Here is a 22,195-nt window from a genome sequence, read left to right as displayed (position 1 = left end):
TCTCTGGATTTTATTTATTCAGAAGACTGACTTCCCAGCAAGAAGGAATTCACAGTGTCATTTGATCATAACATTCCTCATCAAATCCACAATTTTCTAATGACAGCATTCTGATCACTTGAATTGTTTTCTTATGTTTCTAGTTAGTTGAATCAACTCGGGTAACTTATAACTCTGGTAAAATATTGATCCTTTTATGCTAAAATGACTTTAATCTTATCCTTGCTGCATTTTTAGTTTTGTCTGTTGTAAAATTGTGTGTGTATGGCTGACTTCTTCAGTTCTCCTTCTCAGAAGAAAGCTCTGATATCACAGGTGCTTATTAATACAGGCGAACTAAAACCCTCACTGTTTGTTACACAATGCTGCAGTTGTCTAATTTTGTTGGAGATACCACCATCAGCTAAACTGCTTAATGTGAGTGTATCACCCAGAAACACCTGTGACAAAATATTTTCTAATGCCCGACTCAATCTGGCTGCGGTTTTTTTATGCAGCCTCACGTTGCGATACAGAGGTGGGGAAGATGACACTGACACACTCACACACATACGCACGCAGATTCAGGCGTTCCTTGTCCACCATGGCTATTTCATGAATGTATTTGCATCCAGAAGGGGCAGGGGGCAGGGGGTGGGAGGACGGCGAATGCGCTACACAGCTTGCAGAAAACGGGGGGATGCAGTGTGTGGATGCAAGCTGTCAGTCAGTCTTAAACCTGCTGCTCTCTCTCTCCACTGTACGGAGGAGTAATCCTTTCCGTGAAGATGTGAGTTCCTGTAAATGTGCGCTTCCTTGTCTCTCTTTCTATGTGGGGTGTGTGTGTTTCTGTGTGTGTGTGTGTGTGTGTGCGCAGTGCACATTTTGACTTTTTCGCAGCTGGAGCATAAACACAGCTAAAGGAAAAACAATCTATTTCCAAATGGAAAACTATTTAAATTATTCACAGCTGAATCATTGGTGAATAAACGAGCGTGGTTATTGATATCCTGCGCAACGATGAGCCAACAAACTCACGCGCGCACACACACAAACACACACACACACAGGGTGGTAGAGTTGGTGTTTTTGTTCTGCTGGCACCAGAGAGACAGAGAAGAGAGGATAAAACAACGCTCCCTCCCTCCTTCCATCCCTCGATCCCCTCTCCTCCCCCCTAACGGTAACGCTTCAGTGAGTTGAACGGCCAGGAAAGGGGAGAGAGAAAGAGATAGAGAGGGAAAGACAGAAGAAGAGAGAGAGAAGGAGAGGCATGGGAGAACAATGAGCAACACATTTTTTGATATGGCTGAGGGTCGCTGCAGCTAATCCTTCCCCTCCGTCCCCACAAATGGTCTCTCTGTCTCTCATTCATTTTTCTTTTTGCCACACTCTTCTCCCTTAACACACCTTTTCATTTTTGATTGTGTTCCTTGTTCTTGTCTTTCTCCCATTTTCTATTTTACTCTCTTATATTTCTTTTTTTATGGAGGGTGGGGGGTTTGCAAAAATATGGTGCCACTTTCATTTTGATGCTAATGCCAAAAAGTGATGAATCTTTTCCCTATTGTCCCCTTTTCTTCTTTGGGGGACGGAACGAGCAGGGATTTACTCTCGAATTTAGCTTTGAAAAAGCCAGAGAAAGGGAAAAAAGGGGAGTAAGGAGAGAACACAGAAATACTGAGAGGGGTCGGAAAAGGAACACAGGGTACAGAAAGGGCAGGGGAAGGTGAAAAGGCAAGAGCAGAGAACAGAGAAGAAAAGAAAAGAGGAGACCGAGTAAAAAGGAGGAAACAAGAGGCAACTGAAAAGAAGGCTGACATTTCTGAAAATGCCGCTTGAACATGCTGAGGAAATGGAAGCACCCGTCAGAAGTGAAACTAAGTGAGTCAGTGTTTCGTTACAGGAGCTTACATTCGACAAATGCTCAGCCAGCACTCAACCAGCCGAACCAGAATGACCCAAAAATAAAACAAAAAGAGACATTATTTAACTCCGTTACCTGAGTCAAACTGTTACATATCTATAAAACCACGAATGTGTAGAATCTAAACATCTTTCTAGTTAGCCTGTACCTCCCTCGAAGCCACTGCCCTGTCCTCTAGATGCCTTATTAACTACCAGACAAGTCCAGATGTGGAGGTTGGACAGGTTACCAGTGGAATAAGTTATCCGATTTAGGCATGTGAGAACCAAATTAAGCTGGTGAGGTAACATTCTTGATTGTCTTAGTTTGGCCTTAGACAACATGGTTCGAGTCTCTTGTGGTCCCAATCCTTTTTTTTTTTTTAAGAAGAGAAAACATGGCTTGGCATAAAATTTTGCCTTTCAAAACACAGCACATTCCTCAGAAAACATCACTGTGGGACAATTCATGGGTCATGTTGGATTCCTTTGTCAGTGGGATTATATCTATCCACGGCCAAAAGAAGCTGGTTTCTATACATGTAAAATGTTAGTGTTTTACTATGGTGACTGCGCTACAATATTTGGTGCGCACGTTGTTTCAGTTCTGTGTCAGAATGTAGCACATTGCACCTTAAGAATTCACTTTATATTACAAAGGACAATACTGAGATACACATCAAGGTGACAAACAAGTGTGTAGATTCTTTTTACGCCTCTACTATTTGTCCAAAATGTACGACCTTACATGCTGCTCGAGGAGATGCTACATAAAAATCTTCACCACACAAGTGCAGGTGACTGTGGGTCTTTTACCTGCCCAGTATCTTGCTGACACATCCATGGCTGACCCGTAGCTGGCGTGAGATGTCACAGGGCCGAACCCCTTGATGGGCAAGCTCTACTATTCGCTGTCGGACTACGTCTGGGAGGGGCCTGCCATTTACAAACACACCTCCAAGCTGGTTCACTCCACCATGTCCTGGAAAAAAAGATGATGCATAAAAACAAGGTTGAGGATGAGTGGCAGAAAAGAATATTATGGTTTGGTTCAAGTCTCAGATTTTTAATATGAATGACGGCCTATAATGGTCTAGAAGCATAAATGCACAATAACTTCCAACACCATTGCAGTCAGGTTGATTAACTGTTCCCACATTCTAATATGATAAAATAAAGAAAGAGGAAAGAAAGGCTGACAATAATTATTTGACAGAGAAGCCAACGCTCAACCTCATTACGGTCAGGATCTGTCCAGCCCAGCATCTATCCTACGTTCTCTGTATTAATACCACTGCTTGTCTTTTAGCAATATCATTATGTCAGCAGTTTGTTTCTGCCGGCAAGGAGTTGGAAAATCTACTCTGAATCAGCCACACATTCTGTGCAACGATCCCACAGCTGTTGGCCCCTGGCTGGAGGAAATTTACTTGCTCAAATACATCTGATCTCACTACTGCTTCTCATTTATCCTGTTCAGCATAATAATACCACTCAGAACACACCAAAGTGCAAACTTTGCCCAATTTCACTGGGGGCAGGCTAAGCAAAGATTTCGAGTAAATGAAGGGATTTCAATTAATTATTGACCAAGGTCTTGTTCTGGCCCCATAGTGAAAGATACCATTAATATTCCCCCTGAGGGATGAAGGGATGAAAGTATAGCAGGAAATGGATAAAAGAGAGCAAGAATGCTATACATGAGAGTAGAACAAAAGACAAGCTGAATCTTAACATAATTGAATAACCCTCTGGAAGCAGGATTTTTGTCTACTGTTTCTAATTCTTGTGCTGCAGCAATAAGACACAGAAGATCATAGCTGCCTATTAGAGAGCTGCAGAAGAAATTTCCATTTTTGACCAACAGAAATTGCAGAGACAGCAGGGGGCAATACAGAGAAAACTGTTTTGAATTGGAGATAGGAGTAACTTGGCAAGCTGATTTATATAGTCAATATGGAAGCAGTAAATCACAGAGGAAGACCTTGAAGAGCCCACCACATGCAATAATTTCCAGACTCCACAATGAAAGGCTCCAGTGAGCCAGGCCAGCTGAGTGTTAACCACCATCAGCCAATAGAGACAATGCGTGTCAGCAAGAAGCTGCAAGAAAGCCTCTCTCCAGCCACTATATGTGCGTGTTTACACTGTGTGTATATATAGATATACATATCTATATATACACATATAAGAAAGTCTCACCAAAGGCAAAGTGTAAATCAACTAGAATTTCTCTTCCATTTAATCCACTGGCTTTTGTATTAACATAGTGATTACGTCTTTAGGGGAAACACACACACACGCTCTCACACACACTAATCCTAGCTGTGGGGGTAATAGATTTTAAACACATAACCCCAGCAGGGATACTGCCTAAAACAGCACGCTGTCCCCTGAACCAGTCCCTCTGTCCTCATCTTCTCTTCATCAGCATAACTTAAAGAAGAATACACACAAAATCACACACACACAGGCTTTCTCCAGCTCAAATATAAATAGCTGCACAGCAGATAAATAAAGAAATATGAAGACTAGAGAGCCTCCCACTGTGAAATCAAACAAAGCTATTTCCAAACACCTAATGCGGATGGTCACTCTCCTCCTTACTGTTTTTTTTTTTTCACATAGAAGAAGCCTCATTATGCTGACGGCAGCTGAAGACGGCACAATTTGAAAAGCAATCACTCTGTACAAAAGACAGCATTATATAGACAGAGAAATATCTGTTTATAAAGCACTCCTGTGCTGGATGCAGTCACCGCTCAGGAACCGAACAGCAGGAAATTTAACAACCAGCATGAGCTTTTAAAGACTATATTTAACTGTTTTAAAACAATACAGTGTCAGATATCCTACTGCTCAATCAAAGTAGTGATCCACTGAATGAAAGTCTGTTTTTTTGGAGTTTTAGATTTTTGTTTCTTGTTCCTGGGACAGGTGCCGTGCACGCCTGCTCTGATATCAGGGTCATTTTTCTGGAATCATGCTTTTTTACAGCCTGAGAAAACAAGCCAGGTAATGTCAAGCAAAGGGACATCGTCTCTATTTTGACAGGTTCATAACGGAGAGACTACAAACTGTAGCCAAGGGGGTTTGAAAGACAGCTTGGAGGGACAAATGAAGAAGACTTTGAGTTGCAGTGTATGGAAACTGTAGGATCCAGCATTAGTGCACTTTAACCCAAACGGCTGAAATTTCAACTCTTTCTTCTTTCTTCAAACAAGCTTCTTACAAGCTGTTATTGTTGTCTTTGAATGAAGAAGAATGCAAACAAAAAAGCTGCAAACTGCAGGGATTTTTGCTTCGGTGGAACAAACAGCCACGTGCATCCTCAGTAACCATCCTCCTAACCTGCAGAAAAAAACTGACATGCCCAGTTTGAACAGTTCAACATTCAACTTGGAAATCAGGACACCGAAGGATATGGGATGCATGTTTTTGCACCTCTGTAATGCAGTTTTAAAAGCATTCGTTGTCTACACTTTAAATACGCTACGCTTGGTATCCAGTGTATGGATAACTTACAGGGTTCCTGATCCTTTTTCATGTTAAAAAATGCAAAATCTTTGCTCTTGACCACATGCACCGTATGAAAAGTCAGTTTTTGTTAATAGCCAAAACCTAAATTGACTAATTTCATTCTAAAGGCTGAATAACCCATTTAACATACAACGCCCTCCGTCCTTAGAGGTGAAGATACAGACACTGCGACATTTCATCCCTTTTAAAGAAACTTCATAATTGCAAAGAAGGAAAACAACATGCAACAGAGCTGCCCAGCTGCTCACAGACAATGCTCTGACCCCTAAGCCAACAGGGTGCCTCTGAACCCTACTGTTTTTCTTATAAAGAAGCAATCCACTTATTTACCATGACTGGTTTCTGTGACTTTACAGGACATCAACATCAAATCGCTGCCAGTCCCACACACTATCTGCAGAGAGACCAAGCTAGAGAGAGCCTGCTGACCTACATGGACAAATTCAAGTCTTTTTACACCCTCACACTTTCTGTGAATGCTTTGTATAGTTGTGTGAAGGCATTATTCCATCCCCAGCCTGTCCTTATTATTATTTCTTGAAACCTCTCCGGGAATAAAAGCACAATTTCTGCAGGGTCGTTTATAGAAGCCTACTGTGCTGTCCTCCTCACCGCAGGTATCTGCAGAGAAGACTCCCCCCTTTACCCAACCATTCTCCCTCGTTCTCAGATAAGAGTAAATGAAATGGTTCCTTTCACCCCTCCTATCTGGGCCAGGGCATGAAATACGCCTTGCTTTGTAAAGAGATGGAGAGGAATGACTTGTGACCTACAAAAACCTCCAGATAACTATTTATTCACTTATCTGTGTATTTACTGCTTGCATTAGGCGTTCTATAACTCTCTGCATTCTTGGGGAAAGGGATGGGGATTATGTGTTTGAAATTTATTTTTCAAGCCTATAAATACTGATATGGGGCAAACGCAAAAAACCTAAACATTCTTTAAAGGCATTTGTTTATCAGTTACTGTTGCATGATTCTCTGAATAAGTCATACAAGTTCTCATTTTAAAGGCTATACTCCATGTTACGGGCGCTGCTGGAGTGGGGAGTGATGCTTGCCTAAAGCATGGATTTATCCTGGTAACATGAAGAAACGCATCCCATATTTGCGGACAGACACGTAAATATGATTTACTGGAAATGTGGGACATTGCAGGAAAAGTCCTACGCAGATGTTGCCTCACAGCTGGCTGAGTTTGTGCCTCTGACCAAACAAATTAACCACTTGCTCCGAGGAATTCAATCAACATGGGCCAGCTCAGGAGGTCTTGTTGCAAATTAGACACAAAGATTTAGCCAAATTAGAGATCTGGGCTTTTAAGGGTCTTTGTAGAAAAGCTGGACCCAGAGTCTCTGGAGGGAGCAGAGTGTTGGCAGAGGCAGCAGCTTCATTTTCATCCTGCTGAATCAGAGAGGGACAGAGACAGCCAGGGGACTAGTGGTCATTATGCATCCCCGTTGCATTTTATTTATTTACTCTTTATAGGAGCTGACTTAAAAGCCTTGCACCTCCTTAAATGTTTGATTGATTCGCTGTTTCCGGGAGGAAAAAAATACAGAGATAAAGCAGAATATATTGGAGCTCCCCCATCCAGAAAATAAGCTTCCATTAGGCTCTCTGTCTCTCTCTTTTCCTGCATTCCTCAGTGTCCCTCTCTCAGTCGTCGCCCCCCCCTTCTGTCCACCAAACTCTTTGCCTCTGCCTCTCATCTCTCATCTGCCTCGTCACGGCCTGACGATTAAAAAATAAAGCAAGAGAGAAATCGCAAACAAAACGCTGGTTCTCGCTCTCGCTTTTCTTAATATTCTCAGTCCTGAAAAAAAGGAAAAGAAAAAAAAGAAAGAAAGAAACGAAAAAGGGATCTATAAATTACTTTTGGCTGGAAGCTGTTTAGAAAGTTGCCTGCAAGAATACAGATTAAACAAATTTCCTTGAGCAAACAGGCAATAGATAGATAGATGTGGCAGACACGCAGGCGTCTCAGACATACAGAGACAGCTCTTCTGTATTTTCTTGATTGTGGGAAAAATCATATTTTTCCACAACAAAGCCTATTTGTACAATTTATACATTTAAATAATAATTCTAAAAAAGTCGCCCAATCTGATCAAGATCAATTCTTTCAGATTTTTTTCTTGAAAAGAATTGTTCCTTCTACGTGTCTTTGAAAGTCAGATTTCTACATTTTCCTGAACTCATGGGTCACTAAGGTAGGCCACAGGCTTGCCCATTTAATATTCAACATGCCTCTATTACCATTACAATACGTGATTATGAAATTCAGCTCATTATCATCACAATTACCTAGAGCAGCTTCTTTTTCTCCATATATCCCCGCCGCATATTGTCGCTAAAAAGAAGTAGCCAAACTCTTTAAAGTTATAAGGACGTGGTCGAGCTGCTTCACGAGCCATATGAACCACGTAAAAGAGTTACTTTTTATAGTCACCATTTTCAAAAGACTTCAACGGTCTGAATGTAAATTACAGCGTTAAATGGATCTAAAACAATCAGAGTGAGTAAGACAAATTGATGGAAACGACCTTTTTAAAACCACATAGCTCCAATCAGGCCCCACAAAGAAAAAATATATATATGTAGCCTATATCAAACCCACTGCCGCGCTCACAAACACACACACGCTCCCAGTATTTCCTCCGAGTGTGAACTTCATGGCCATTGTGTGCACACGAACTACACACTCCCGCACGCACAGAGGCGGCACGACGCAAACTCGCCCCACACAACATTTCCACGCGTCACACTCGATTCATCCCAACCTCTCTGTCTCTACCTTTGACATTTTTTAGGTGTAATCGTTTTAAAGCGTTTCCTCGCTTTGACATATATAACTTTAGCTCCGCTGTCGCCGTCAGCCGCGCGGATCATTGGCTTTGGTGGGGCGGCAGAAGAGAGGAAACGTGATTCGTTCTAGCCTTTGGATGCTTGTGTGGGTTTTTTTTATTATTATTATTATTGCGTTATTATTCTGTTTTAATCCTGCAGGATAACACACCGTGAGAACCTCTCTGTCAGTCACAACCCATATTCTCCGCGGGACTAAACTGCTGTATAGAATATAGAGTAATAATATATTAGAGAAATGTTTGCAGGTGGCTTTTATTGAGTTTTTAAAAGACTAAGTCTAAATATAAGTGTGGAGCAAGGCTCTGACGGCCTGTGCGGTTCGCATTTTTGATGTTTATTTAAATGTGTTTTGATTGAACTTGTTGTCATTTTATTGTATCAAGTTGTTTGGGCCTCCATAGCCAATCTCTGACTTAGTCTATTAGAAAATATCTCAGTCAAACGGAGGAGCTGAGTTAGTCGATTAGAACGTATCACCTCATGGAGATTTTCTTTTGAAGCTCTGTAGGGGTCGTGCTCAAACACAAAAAAGGGGGGGGGGTTAAAAAAAAGGTGTTTTACCTTCAATGTTTAGCCATATTAACGAAGCGGCGAGCTTTTTAAATTTTATATAAAAAGAGTGGTTGTTGTGGAGTGATGCTGTTGTTTTTGTTTGTTTGTTTAGTTTTTTTGGTGGTGGGGAAAGTGGAAAAAAAACAAAAAAAAACAAAAACAAAGCATGGTCCGCCATGTCACATCTGAGTGCCCCAACTTGTGTCCCCCATTTATAAAGCCCGGCCCGCACGCAGCTTCTGTTCTGCTGAAGTGTCCTTGAGCAAGACTGTGAGGTTTTTTTTTTATATTTCTTAAAAAGCAGATCTGCGCCTGCACGCGTAAAAGAGCAGAGCGTGTCAGTCTAACCTGGTTACGTCCAGAAACACCCCTGTTACTGACCGTGCATCAAGTTCAGCTTTTAGTCATGCTTTGTTACCCCACTGGGGTCCCCCCCCTCCTCCCCCTCCCCTCTCTCTCTTTCTCTGACCCGAGCGCCTCCTTCTTCCTCCCTTGAAACCTCGAAACACGACAAACCGTCTCCCACAAGGCAGCAGCAAACACAGCGCAGGGCCCACACAACAAACTGCGTTTCATCACTCGATTTACCAAATCACCTCAGCTCCTTAAGCCAAAATTCCGCCTGCATCACATTCGCTGCGTGTGCAACAGACGCTAATGACAGGACACTGACATTTTAATGAACAAGCAAAAGCACTCATTGGACTGTAGAAATGAAGAAGAAAAAGCGGCTGTTTAAGCCAAATATTTGTATCCGCATTCGAACTGCGGAGGAAAAAAGAAAATCAGCACGTCAGCAAGTAATTTAGGAGACAAGTATTTTGGGAAAGCATACTTTTACAAAGCAAAAACATTTACAAAGCAAATGGATAGATTGGAATATATCAAACAGCTTCAATTTGCAATCCATAACTTGGGACAAGCGCTTTTCAGTCAGAGAAAGATCATCATGTCAGCTTGTTTTTTTTTTGTTGTTGTTTTTTTTTTTTTGTATTGTAAAAATAAAAAGGAACTTTGACATTTAAAAAAAATGAATTAACGTTTAAATGTAAATGTGCTGAATGAGGCTGGACATGCTTGCAGTTCATTGTTAGATATGCACACACTGGTCTGGAGGGGGTTCAGGGGAGATGGGATCATGCAGATGAAGGAAATGATGAGCGCATTAACTTACTGTGCATGGCCGCGAACGGGTCGTGCTTACAATGAATCTCCATCGGTCAGGTGGGGCTGGGGGGGTCCCCGGTAAGCAACGAGGGGTCTTAAAAATGCCACCCGCGTCAGCCGGCCACTGTGACAGACCGTGACCTCCAGTGAATGAAAAGGGTTTCCTTTCAAGGAGAGGATTTTTTCTAACTTAAAAAAAAATGACACGTTGTTTCTACTTTGTGGGAAAAGAAATGAAGGTATTAAAACCAAAAAGGAAGATGTGCAAGAGGAGGGGTCGAGAGGAGCGGCGTTAAAAATATCAATCAGAGACGGAGGGGGGACTTCTCATGGGGACGGGACACAACGGCGGGTCTGCTCTGGTTTTCTCCAAAACCAGAAAAGGGAGACGACAGTGGCTGTGCTCATTCCTTCAGCTGCGCGTCAACACCGAGTTGCGCCAGTCCCAGGACATTAAAATGTAAGTTTAGCACAAAACAAAAAAGAATAAATAAATTAAATTAAATATGCAGCGCAAACAAAGTAGCCTTCCCCTCCTTTCTCTCCTTCTCGGTCCACTGGCCTTGACCCCTGAACTACACAGCGATGGAGGGTGAACTCTCTCCTCTCAGTCTGTTTTGAAATATTCAAAAATACAAAAAGAAAAAGAAACCCAGGTGTGAGAAACAAACCAAAAACAATATTCGTTACAGATCCACTGTGGGCTTTATTTCTGCTCCAGGTTCTCCTCTGCACATTGCTTCTCGTCATAAATCGTCCTCGGCAGTCGCTCTCACATCAACACTTGGTTATCTCCCATCAACACAGCGAGTGAGAGCGGACAAGTGCTCACATCCTGAAGTGTCATATCCCACCGTGCCCCCCCAAAAAAAGAAAAGAGAGAGAAAATATTGAAAAAAAAATGTAATAAAAAATTACGCGTCTGCAAAATAAGGACAAAAATGCACTCTGGGTTCGAGTAAAAGCTTCAGCAGCTGACTTGAGAGAGCTGTCTGTGTGAAGGAAAGGCAGCTCTTCTTGGTCACTCTGTCTCGTTCCTCTCCTGAGTTGACCAGGACTCGTAGCACAAACGGGCTCCCGGTTAAAGAGTGAGTTTGGAGACGAATTTCTTCGCTCTGGAGAAAAAACAAACAAACAAACACACAGTCCGGTCCAAATTTCGAAAGCTACTTTTCTCCGCGCTCACTCCGGAAAACACCAAAGACTGCTGCAGATGTGCACGTAAACGGGCTTCTTTAACCATACAATGAAAGACTGCCTGCGCCCTGCTTCGACGGTGGCGCACGGCGCGTTTCAGGACCTGCTCTCTTGCGGACAGCGCCCGCGCTCGCAAACCCCTGGAACCCTAACCCACACGCGCCGGCCAGCTGCCCGTCACTCACAAGAAACCCAGCCAATAGCAACGCGAAAGCTTGCCTCCACGTCACCGACAACCTCAAATAGGATCGGGAGGGGGGGAGGACGGTGAATGGCTGAAGCGAATCCCGTGGGCCAATGACGCCCCGCATGCATTGTCCGTCCACCAATGGGGAGGCTCGGCGAAGCGACGCGCGGCTGAAGGAGTTGATGATCATATGTTTAATTTCAATTAACGAAGTATAAAAACCTAATGCCTTTATAGCGATTTGCGCTCAATTTATTCATGTCAATATTAAATGGCTAATTAATTGAGTATTACTAAAAATGAGGCTTAGTTGCAGCAAGGCTTTATAAATGACGGGATGCTCAAGAACTCAAGGAATTGTCAGTATTTCTATTAGATCGCCCAAAGGATTTTTTGAAAAACAGGTAAAATATATATATTTTTTAATTGGGCTTTATTGGCCAAGTTTAGTAAAAGTTGCAGGTTCAATTTTCTGTCTCTTTCATCATCTTTAGGCCTCCGTGACTGTGAGCTGCTGAAGTCTTATGACAAAAAAACAAAAAGAAAAAAAAGATGGCCCTGAATAATTTCTCTGTTTTCTTGCTTTCTCAAACTCAGTGTTATAAACCTCTAGCTCGGGGGGAATCAGATGAAACCATATGAAACATGCATTACGTCTCATTACCTAATTGATCCAAACGTATGTTGTTTTTAATGAAATGCAATTGGCGAAGCTCCGCATTCACTCTCCAAACTGAGAGGGGTGGGCGTTCAATACATAATCGTCCCACCTGATTTGAGAAGGGGATATCAAAACCTCGCCCCTGCAATATCAGCCACACAAATAGCCTTAAGCATGAGCCAAATTAAAAAGTGCTATTTCCCTTCTTCTACTTTCTAGACATTTAATCATTTGTGTTGCATCTCGGGGCATAAAGCCCTCTGCACACGTAAACTAGCAGATAAGACGCATTTAGAGCTGCACAGGAGTCATAATCACACAATTTCTGCCTCTGTACATAACAATGTCGTGGAGTATTCATCACATGTCAAGTCCATGTTCACATATTTCACAACATTCATAAGAATTTGTACCTCACTCTGTCTACTTTAAGGTTTATTCTCTGAAGACTGACGTGGTTGACGTACCTCAAGGCGATGGATCTGCTAGTGAAAAGGTCAGTGTGTAATACTACTGAGTTTATCAAACACATTTATATTAGCAGATCATTTTTGGACAGAGTTGTTGGTTTGCTTCACTTCCCCACGTTCCTGCTTTCGTTTCGTCAAACCGGTCCATTTCGAAGCACCCTTGGCCCACAACAACTACTTCAAATGACAACCACAACACGCCACACTGGAAAGAAAAGTGTCACAGACACATCAACACAAAACACAAAAGACAGACACAAAAACAGGGTGTAAGTCTGAAAGCTTTGAGTTTCTCGCTCTCTGTTTGTAGGCTTTATTGCGGGGGGAAGTTTCCAACCACAAGGGGGCGTAACCCCCCCACCCCCCACCCCTCCACACACACACACACACACACATACACATTCTAGCGCACAACCATATAGAATGAGACACATGAGACAAACAGGAGTGTTTAGAGTATACGAAGTTTTCTGTGTTGGCTGCTGAACTGCCTTAAAATGTGACACTGGAGACACATTAATCCACGACAACCTGGATAGCTGTACATCTATTTTGGCTGCTTGTCTCAGCAAGATCTTCAACTCTAAATACGGTTTCATGAATCTTCATTGATTCCACGTCTCTGCTCTTTAATCCACTGACAGTAAGCCCTGTTTCCAAAATTCGCACTAATCCTCCTTCATATTTCACATCTTCTCATTGAGGATTCATCAATTAGGCCTAAAAGGCTTCGCGCAAACCTGGCAGGCATCAAACCAGTCTCTTTTTCTTTTTTTTTCCGAGTAAAAAACAAAAGACAAAATCAAAATATGTATATACATATGTATATATGTATATATATATATTGAACTGCTAAATACCCCAAAAGCAGAAGCTGCTCTTCGTCTTGATTGCAGCCAGTGTTTTTATTTACAGAGATTTAGACTCTCTCCCCCACAGAAGTAAACTGCAGCTCTCGCTCTTGTTGTCTCTCTGATTTGCAAACTAAATACATAAGCAATTAAAAAAAAAAACCAAACACAATCAACCATGTATACAAATTTGTTGTTGCTTTAGGGTTGAAAATTTGGAGGAAACTTCCATCAGGGTAGGACGACTTTAATCCGGGGATCCAAATCCATTACCATATTTCATTACCTCTCCAGTGCTGGAAAAGGGAGGATGGGGGGTGCGGTGCAGGAGAGGGAAGAGCAGGGTTTGTAGCCATACTTCTTTTTTTTAAACATTAGTAAGAATGTTGAGCTGTGATAATCATGTGGAGGCAAATTGAAGCCTGTTGTTGTCTAAATGTTTCTTCTCTTTCCTTCCTTTCCCCACATCTCCCCTCCATCCACCATGAAAGCTTAGACTGTTTTGCTTCTTCTTTTTTTTTTTATTTCCACCGGAGCCACGAAACGAAAAAAAAGCAATGAAAAATTAATAGCGCATGTTAACTCCACCAGCTCGTTTATTACACGCCCGCTGACTGTAAACATAATGAGTAAGCTCTCGTATCTCTTCTTAAGTTTTCATTTGCTTATGAAATATAAAAGTCCCAACGAATAAATAAAATATATGGACTGGAGAGTGTGCCGAGCAGGTAAATCACGCTCACCGCCACTCCCAGCCGCAGGCCGAAATCACACCGAGCTATTTGTAATCATTTCTGCTCTGTGTTAAAGCAAGCACAGAGCTGTCTGTCACCTGTCAGGTGGAGTATAAAGAACCGGCCGGTCAGAGTGTCACCCCCGTGTCCTGTGTTAGGCTGCATGATGGGGCGCTTGAGGTCAAAACGAAAGTAGGTAAAACAGTGTGAGGTCATCCTCTCTGACACAACGCCACCACTAACCGTATACGACGTTTTAAAGGGTTGGAGAAGTAGCAGCATTTCAGAGTGGAAAATCAGATGTTCCTCATGAAGGAAACAATGAGCTGCTTGAAGCCTGATCAGGACGGGTGTCAGTGTGGTAGCTGGACTTGCAAAGAGACATGGGCAGGCTGGGAGGGTGGAAGTTTATTTCCCAGCTTCCCAGTATGTTATGAGAGGGTTCAATTTAAAAAAATGAACGGATGGTTGAGAGATTAACAAAAACAAAAACCCCAAACAGAAAAACAGAAAACACAGACCTCAGTGTTTCAATCTTTGATGGGCAAAAAAGATCCTACTTTGTTAGCAGTTAGGAAAGTCTTTGTTTGTAAAGGGAACGAAATAGCTAAAGACAGTAAATAGATAAATAAATAAATAAATAGACAAATCTCTGCACTTTTACGCACTGCCACGCAGGGCGCAAGGAGAGGGGGTCCGATTAGATTCACTCTCTCTGACTCTCCTTTGTACCCCAAGCACGTACAGAAGAGAGAGGAAATCGAGAGGCTTTAGGTAAAGGCCCTGGGCCCTTAAGACCTCATACACCAACAGAGGAGGGCCTCCTTTAAATTCTGATTTCCTCGGTGGTTAAAAGGTTATTATCAAAATTGTCACAAATCCCACCGCTTTCACCGTGTATCAGGAGTTAGGTCTACTCCACAAAAACCTGCAAAGAAGGCATTATTTGTCTTTAAGGCTTCTGGAAACATCTGATAACACATTTCCATACAAGGCCGGACATGTGCTAATTTCTTTCTGTTATACGTGTCGGGATCTGAATACGCTTCCTCATCACTGCTTTGAAATTGAATATATTACTAAATCTGGCGTGCGCCCCCAATAAAGACATCTGTCTTAAACATCTAGTACGCATGCATTACGTTGTTCTTGGTATTAAGCAGACAAGGCGTCATTAAGGCAGATTTTTTTTGTAAGAAAGCTGCATGAAGCACAATCCGTGTTCAAAGAGGCTGATCACCTGCCCGCAGTTTCTTGATGAAAAACGACGTTTTATCAATGCAGACACAGCGGGAAGAAATATGAAATGATGTGATATCCATTGGGTGCCATAACAAGGTCGATGGCCTGATCCATTGCTGCACCAGGGCCCGCTGTTTCATGAGCAGGCCCATACGACATTAACCTGTTGAATAAAGCCATAGAGACATGAGGAGTCCACCGCGCGCTTCAGCTTTAAGATCCAGCTGCTGGTGCACAAACTGCAAAAACAACCAAATACTGTGCAGCTCATACAGAGAAACCGTCCTCACGAGACACACGCACACATAACCACCAAAATGGGGCATAAATCCACATTGATTTTCATTTTAAGGACCAATCCCGGTCCGAGACAGGTGAACACGTGGGGCTGACCTGAGGCATCAACTTCAGCCACTTTTGCTTTTCCATCAGCAAACATATCAAACATTACGGGTGTTTTAAAAAATGGTGATTCATAACCTAAATTAAGATTTGGAACAACACATTAAAGGCACACTTTTTTAAAGCTTTAGCACAATGAGAAATTTAGTTAAAAGGATTTCACGAAGACAACCAAACTTGGTTAATCCTGAGCCTAAAGGTTTCTTCACCAAAGTTACAAACTTCAGATAGGACCAAATGACCGTGGTGTTCAAGCAACTGGCTTTTAAAACGAGTGAATACTGCAGCTTTTTTTCGATTTTTCCTCATGCAGGGAATATTCAGAAAACTTTGCAATACTCCAAAAGAATGAAAATAACCCCACGCAAAAGTTCCAATAACTGACATCGCAAATAACTTCCTCAACTTATGAACAAAATAGAAAACACTGATGGAAAACAAAACAAAAAAACACGATAAAACTGAAACTGAGTGAGCCGCTGCGACCTTACCTGATCTCCCGAGCCGAAGTGCAGGACTCTTGGGCCCCTGGTCCATGTTACCCGGTTAGAACAGGGGGAGGCGATGGTGGGAGAGAGAAAAAAAAGAGAAAGAACAAAAACTTTTTTCCAGTGTTTCCCTCTCTTCCTCTCCCTCTATCTGGCACCCCGTTCTCCTCTCCCTCTCTCTCTCTCTTTTTTCCTTTCGTCCTGCAGTACTTTTGGGGCGACTTGTAGGTTGAAATAATTCGACCCTTCCGCTCCCTATTGCACTCCCTGCAAGTGCTCAGTCAGCTGCAACTAAACGCTTTAGGTGGAAAAAAGGCTTCGGGGGGAAGCGTGAAATGATCACGCCGAGTAAAAAGAGCCGCTCTCTCAATGTGCGCTCATGTCCTGTCCCCTTCCTGCACGAGCGCGCACACACACACACAAATGCAACACCCGCGCGCCCACATTAACGCGCGTTCCTACGCACGCGCACGGCCGCGCACAGGCAGGCAACCTCCACCCTTCCCAGCAGGACCGCGCCCCCCTCACTCGCATCTGTTACCAAGTTCCACTTTACTAAACTTTCCCGCCCCCGCCTCTCCCCCCTCTACCCCCCCCCCCCCCCCCCCCCCCCCGTTATATGTTAGATTCATTTCCTCTGGTGCTCTCCCGGTTGTCAGTTTTTGAGGTTATTTGATAACAAGATGGGATGTGCGTAAAACCAGTGCGGGATTTGTCCCTTTTTGATTGTCTTACAAATAAGGGAAAATCGGTCCTAAAGTGATTTTATGTGAAATGTCCTCTCTGCTCGTTCCAAAAGAGCCTTTTCGAGAGTTTTCCACAGATTCCCAACCTCCTCTGGCGGCGCACACCTGTTACGCACGGCGCTCTTTTACGCACGGAGCGAAAGCGTGCGGAGCAGGTGCCAGCACTCCGAGCTACATCTTCAACCTCACCGCCCAGTAGTGGGAGAACGTGGCTCTCTCCTCTTGTGTGTTTGTTACGAAACAGATAGTTCCGGTCCTCGGCTGTGATTGTTCGCACGCGCACACACCTGTGAGCGCATCACATTTCATTTAAATATTCATTTGCCAACTGAAAAAAATTCCGCTCATTGTGATACTCACGGGTTTGTTTTGGTTCTCGTCGAAAACTTTTTTTTTCCTCTGGTGAAACAACAATGTGCCCGTTTTCGGCCCTTTTATGTTTTGCTGTCAGTTTTTGGACCAACTGACAACATTTTACTCCTCTAATCCTGAATATGTCAAATGTGAACGCGGAACACTAGCAGAACTAAAATAATCGATTTGCGAAGAAAGAAAGAAAGAAAGAAAGAAAGAAAGAAAGAAAGAAAGAAAGAAAGAAAGAAAGAAAGAAAGAAAGAAAGAAAGAAAGAAAGAAAGAAAGAAGAGAACACAGTGTGGTTCACTCAACCCATTCAAGTCAAACGAAACATTTAAGCCTAACCTGTCTGAACATTTGAACATTTCAGCTGAAGACAAAAGCTAAGGGGATAAATGATAATAGTCTGTTGTGTTCAGCCAGGTTTATTAATAAATTATTGTATTATTTAAAAAAAAAAAGATAGCCTGCAGCTTGAGCCTTAAGTAAGGGATGTCTTTGCCGGATAACACACCCAAATTTCTTTTTTTATTTTTTGTTGCGAGGGAACCTATTCCCTCAACGAAATGTTAGTATATTCAGAGAAAGTATCAACAAAATACAAACGACACTACATTTAATAAAGAGGCTAAACCAGCAGTGGCTTCGCACAATTGGAATAAGTAAAAATGTTACATTTTTAATGCAAGCTCATGCTGGCCGTGACCCCAAAGCAAAGCAATGGTTAAGTTTTAAGGGCAAAAATTAAACACTGGGCGCGTCTCGTCGTCACTCCGTGTGTGACTTCTCCTTCCGGGGCTCAGTTTCTGTCCTCCAGACAGCTGCAGGTCTCAGGGTTCACCCTCAGCCCCGAGACAATTGAGTGCGGAACAAAGCGCGAGACAGCGACCCATTTTGCTCTGCTTGTCGCCTCGCGCTGCTACACTACGACCCTGACCTCCGGCTCGCGCCCACAACATCTAAACATAAACAGCCGTGTTTCCGAGTGATGACGCAGGACAAAGCAGAGGGAGGGAGGAAAAGCGGGCTCTGCTCTGACCTCCAGGCGGAGAAACCGCTGCAGATAAATCAATTACAGATTTTTATCAGGAAAAATAAATGTATGCCGCCTCAGGGAGGGCTACAGGGAATGTGTGTTAGCACGGAGAGGCAGAGGAGTTAGCCTCTCAACGACTGGGCTAAACTTCATAAACTCCGTTTTGTAAAATACGTTTTCTACATTTCAGAGTTATATGTTGCTGTTGTTAGCTTACAGCCTGGCTTCGACTCTTCGGGGTGACCAGGCCCACGTGTGCGCCCACAGGGCTGTTTGTTACATGCACTGAAAGCTCTTGAATTTTCTGCAAACGCGTCTGACCTTTTTTTTTTTGTTGTTGTTGTTGATCTTAATGGTCCCAAAAGTTGAACCTGCCTTCAAAGCCACGACAGCGGATTATTCACTGCATTCCCCCCAAACAAAAAACAAAACCGTGTGTGGAAGCAGAAAATACTGCTCACCTCTCAGCTACTGAGCTGTTTGAGAAAAGAAGAAAAACTACAACACGGTGATGTTGTATTATTCTTAAGAGCTGTTTAGGGATATTTTACAGATTACAGTGGAACTGTATCACTGTGTTTCCCAGTGATTGTAGAGAAACACATGGGCACAATTAAAATGACCACTTCTACTATAAATTAGGACGTTTTGCGGAAAATATTGTAGCTGAAGGCCTGTTTTTATTTGATCTTTATGTTATAATTAATGTTCACTTTAGTTAAATGGGAATTAAAGGGAAGTTTGCTTTAGACTTCACATGACCGTAAGTATTATTATCATTAATAATAAGAATTATTAATGATAACAATAATATAATTAGTAATTAGAATTATTAATATGATCACATGTGTATAATTGATCATACTTATGTAAGAATATTAGAAAGAATAAACTAGAATTGAAAATAAATATCTTAAATATGTAGGCCTACTGTTTTAATCCGAACATGAATGTATCTTAAAGGCAGGGATTGTGCAAATGAAAGCTATCTAAACAAAGTCATTTACTTAAACTACAGCAGTGCATTTGATTTTTTTTGTATCTGAACTCTCTTTTTTTTCTCTCCCCTTTTTTGTTTTACCAGAATACATTTTCTTTTATTCATCTCCCGCAGCCTCCACTGACACGAGTCTCTCCACATTTGGCTTGCCTGCAGGCTCTCTTCAAAGGATTCGCCATAGTTTAGATATTAATCACCACTTGTTTGTTTTCCATCCCCCGTGCTAATTAATGTAATTAATATGAGGGGGAGTAGTTGGATCGGTGACCCGCTCTCTGACCGAGCGGAACCGGAAAGAATCGCATTAAGCGCGAGACACAAGAACCAAAGGGACGATTAGAACAATAAGTAAGCACGTAAACACAGGAGGAAACGCTCCCTGCCTCACTGGGACTTCTGGCTCTCAGCAGACCGTTTAGATTCAGTCGAAAGTACAATAAGAGAGACACTTTTTTACAGGCCTGGATTTTGGGGGATTTTAGAGTGTCATAGGAAAATATTCTATATCTTTTTGGAAACTCACAAACAGTAAAAGTCCTGGCCTCAGCTTAGCTGTGGAGGTAAGTAGCAGAAGCAGAAAGTGTGCACCACTTTGCAGAATGATCCCTCCATTATGGTGTGTTTTAGATTATTTGACTTTATACACATACATACATTGGAACTTTGCATCATATTTTGTGTTGATACTATTGAAATTGGACTGAATTCACTTTTTGATTTAGTTCTGTGATTTATAGTTGATTTATGATCTCCCTATTCAGCTGACAGATCAATAAACTGTGCCAAACGCCAATAATTTACTCAGAAATGTACAATGATGTGAAGAGAAGCCAAATGTAAAGAACCTGGGTAATTCCCCCCACTTCTCAGAAACACAGTTTATCAAAAAAAAAAAAAAAAAGAAATTTTCTTGGTCTATTTCAAAGTCAGCAGCAATTCTGCAAACTTAAATTCACCCCAAATATTCTGTCTGGGTGGATCGTGTTTAGGTGCTTCCTCTCCTGCAGGTGTTGCACAGCCCAGGCATGCATTATTCCACTGCTAGAAATTTCGGGACACCATCCTTTCACTGTCTTTCAAGCCAGAAAAAAAAGATCCTTTTGAAAAACCTTTTCAGGAGACATTTATAATTCCGTTTTTCATAAATGATGTTTTGTTGATATTTCGGTCTTGTGACAGTAACTCTGTTTAGCTGCTATCCCTCCTGCCTCACACTCTGTGCTGTAGATTCTTGGTAATAAACATTTTTCTTAACTTTTCTTTAACATTTTACTTCCTCACCTATGTATTCACCCAGAAGCTCCAACTCAAACTTTAATGCGTCTAACATCAAACATGTGATAGTTTTAAAAAAAATGAATCGGGTTTGTCACAATGCTACTTTTGACCAATTATATGTGTCACATTACTTTACACTAAGACACAGAAAACCCTACTAACGCAGTGGCAAAAACTTGCCTCCTGCGTTTATGCGACTGCCTTTGCTTTCCTCCCAACAGCCAGAGCCGCAGAGCTGGTTGGGCTTACCTCCATATCCCTGGGATTTCATTCAGAGTGGCACTTCACAGCGGCAACACAAGGCTTCCTTTTTGCAGCCATTGTGCCGCGGTGTTATTGCACCTATAGAGGCTGCGAGGGGAGCTTTATGGCTGCAGGGTAGATTGACAAATGGGACACATTATTTGTCCATGAAACATTATGTGACACAACATGACACCAGCCCATTTGTATGTAAAGGTAAACATTTCAGCGTGACAATTGGACATAGAGCAGACAAGGTTCCTGTCAGTGTGGGTTTCTACTCTCAGCTGAAAAAGAGTTGTCGTGACGAAGTGTGTACGTGGGACTTTGTGCATGCGTCCGTGTGTGTTGAGCGTCTGTTCACAAATTTAATCCCCTTAGACACAAGTCAGCTCGGTCTGGTCTGAAATGGTGTTGTAACTCTTGTTCTTTTGACTGTTGATCACAGAGCTTTACAAAAAAGAAAGGGTTTCTTGTGTGCTGTGCGTTGGATTTGGAAGTGCATCAGATTTGAAATTGTGTGAACGTCAGAGGCTCTCTCCTAGATGTTTTCGGCACCAGTCTTAACATCTTCTCACCAAAAAAGATAGGGCGTCCTGTTTGCATAGAAACACCAACGCTGCTTCTCAACTTTTCTGGCTTGTTGCCTCTTGAATTGTATCCCCTCGTGACATGCAGACATCCCATATTATGGAAGGAAGTTAACAGCATTTTAAGCAAAGATAATCATTGATACCTTCATAGGGTGTTTAATCTGAAGGCACTTTGGGCAGTAAAACAATAAATACCTTAATCGAGTATATTTTACATTTGATACCCATTGGTTTTTTGTTTTTCCGTGCCGCTCATACCCTCTGTGCCTCAGATATCTGTGGGTGTGTCAAGCCATGCAGGGCCATGTTGCAAATCAATGAGCAGAACTGTTCGATGACAATAATGGGATTCTATAGGATTTTCATTCTGCATCAGTGTGATAAAGTTTAATTGCTCACTTTAATTTAATTGATGATTCGGGAATCCACACTTGATATCTGGTTATTTTATCCATGAGCAGTTCTGAATTCATCAATTCATGTAGAAATTTAAAATAATTTTCCCTGAACATTCTTTCCACCGTTTGTAAAGGCACAGCAGTGTAACATCCATGTCTGGAGAAGGGACAAGAGAGGGGGCACATTAAATGTAGAAAGATAAAGATTTATTTTTTTAACACGGTGCAAAAAGAAAACTCCCCCTTGACAAATTCTCATTTTCTCCCTGTTTGTGCATTATCATTCATCTCCTTCTGA

The 22,195-nt window shown here is 42.2% G+C and overlaps 1 protein-coding gene across 2 annotated transcripts in view; it reads right to left on the bottom strand.

Moving 5' to 3' along the window:
- Positions 1–16,578, bottom strand: part of pax5 (paired box 5) — a 59,681-nt gene extending 43,103 nt beyond the window's left edge. For both annotated transcript variants that reach the window (XM_072383282.1, XM_072383283.1), the window contains exons 1-2: positions 16,252–16,578; positions 2,701–2,866 (exon numbers count right to left, since the gene is read on the bottom strand). In XM_072383282.1, the coding sequence (XP_072239383.1) occupies positions 2,701–2,866; positions 16,252–16,297 (212 nt within the window). In that variant the 5' untranslated portion in view covers positions 16,298–16,578. The remainder of the gene's footprint in view (positions 1–2,700; positions 2,867–16,251) is intronic.
- Between the last annotated feature and the right edge of the window lie 5,617 nt (positions 16,579–22,195).

The sequence above is a fragment of the Leuresthes tenuis genome, unplaced genomic scaffold (genome assembly GCF_036924035.1).
Source record: "Leuresthes tenuis unplaced genomic scaffold, fLeuTen1.0.hap1 SCAF_4, whole genome shotgun sequence".
Taxonomy (NCBI): Eukaryota; Metazoa; Chordata; class Actinopteri; order Atheriniformes; family Atherinopsidae; genus Leuresthes; species Leuresthes tenuis.
The sequence above is the reverse complement of the archived record's forward strand: the minus strand, read 5'-3'. Positions and strand labels throughout refer to the sequence as shown.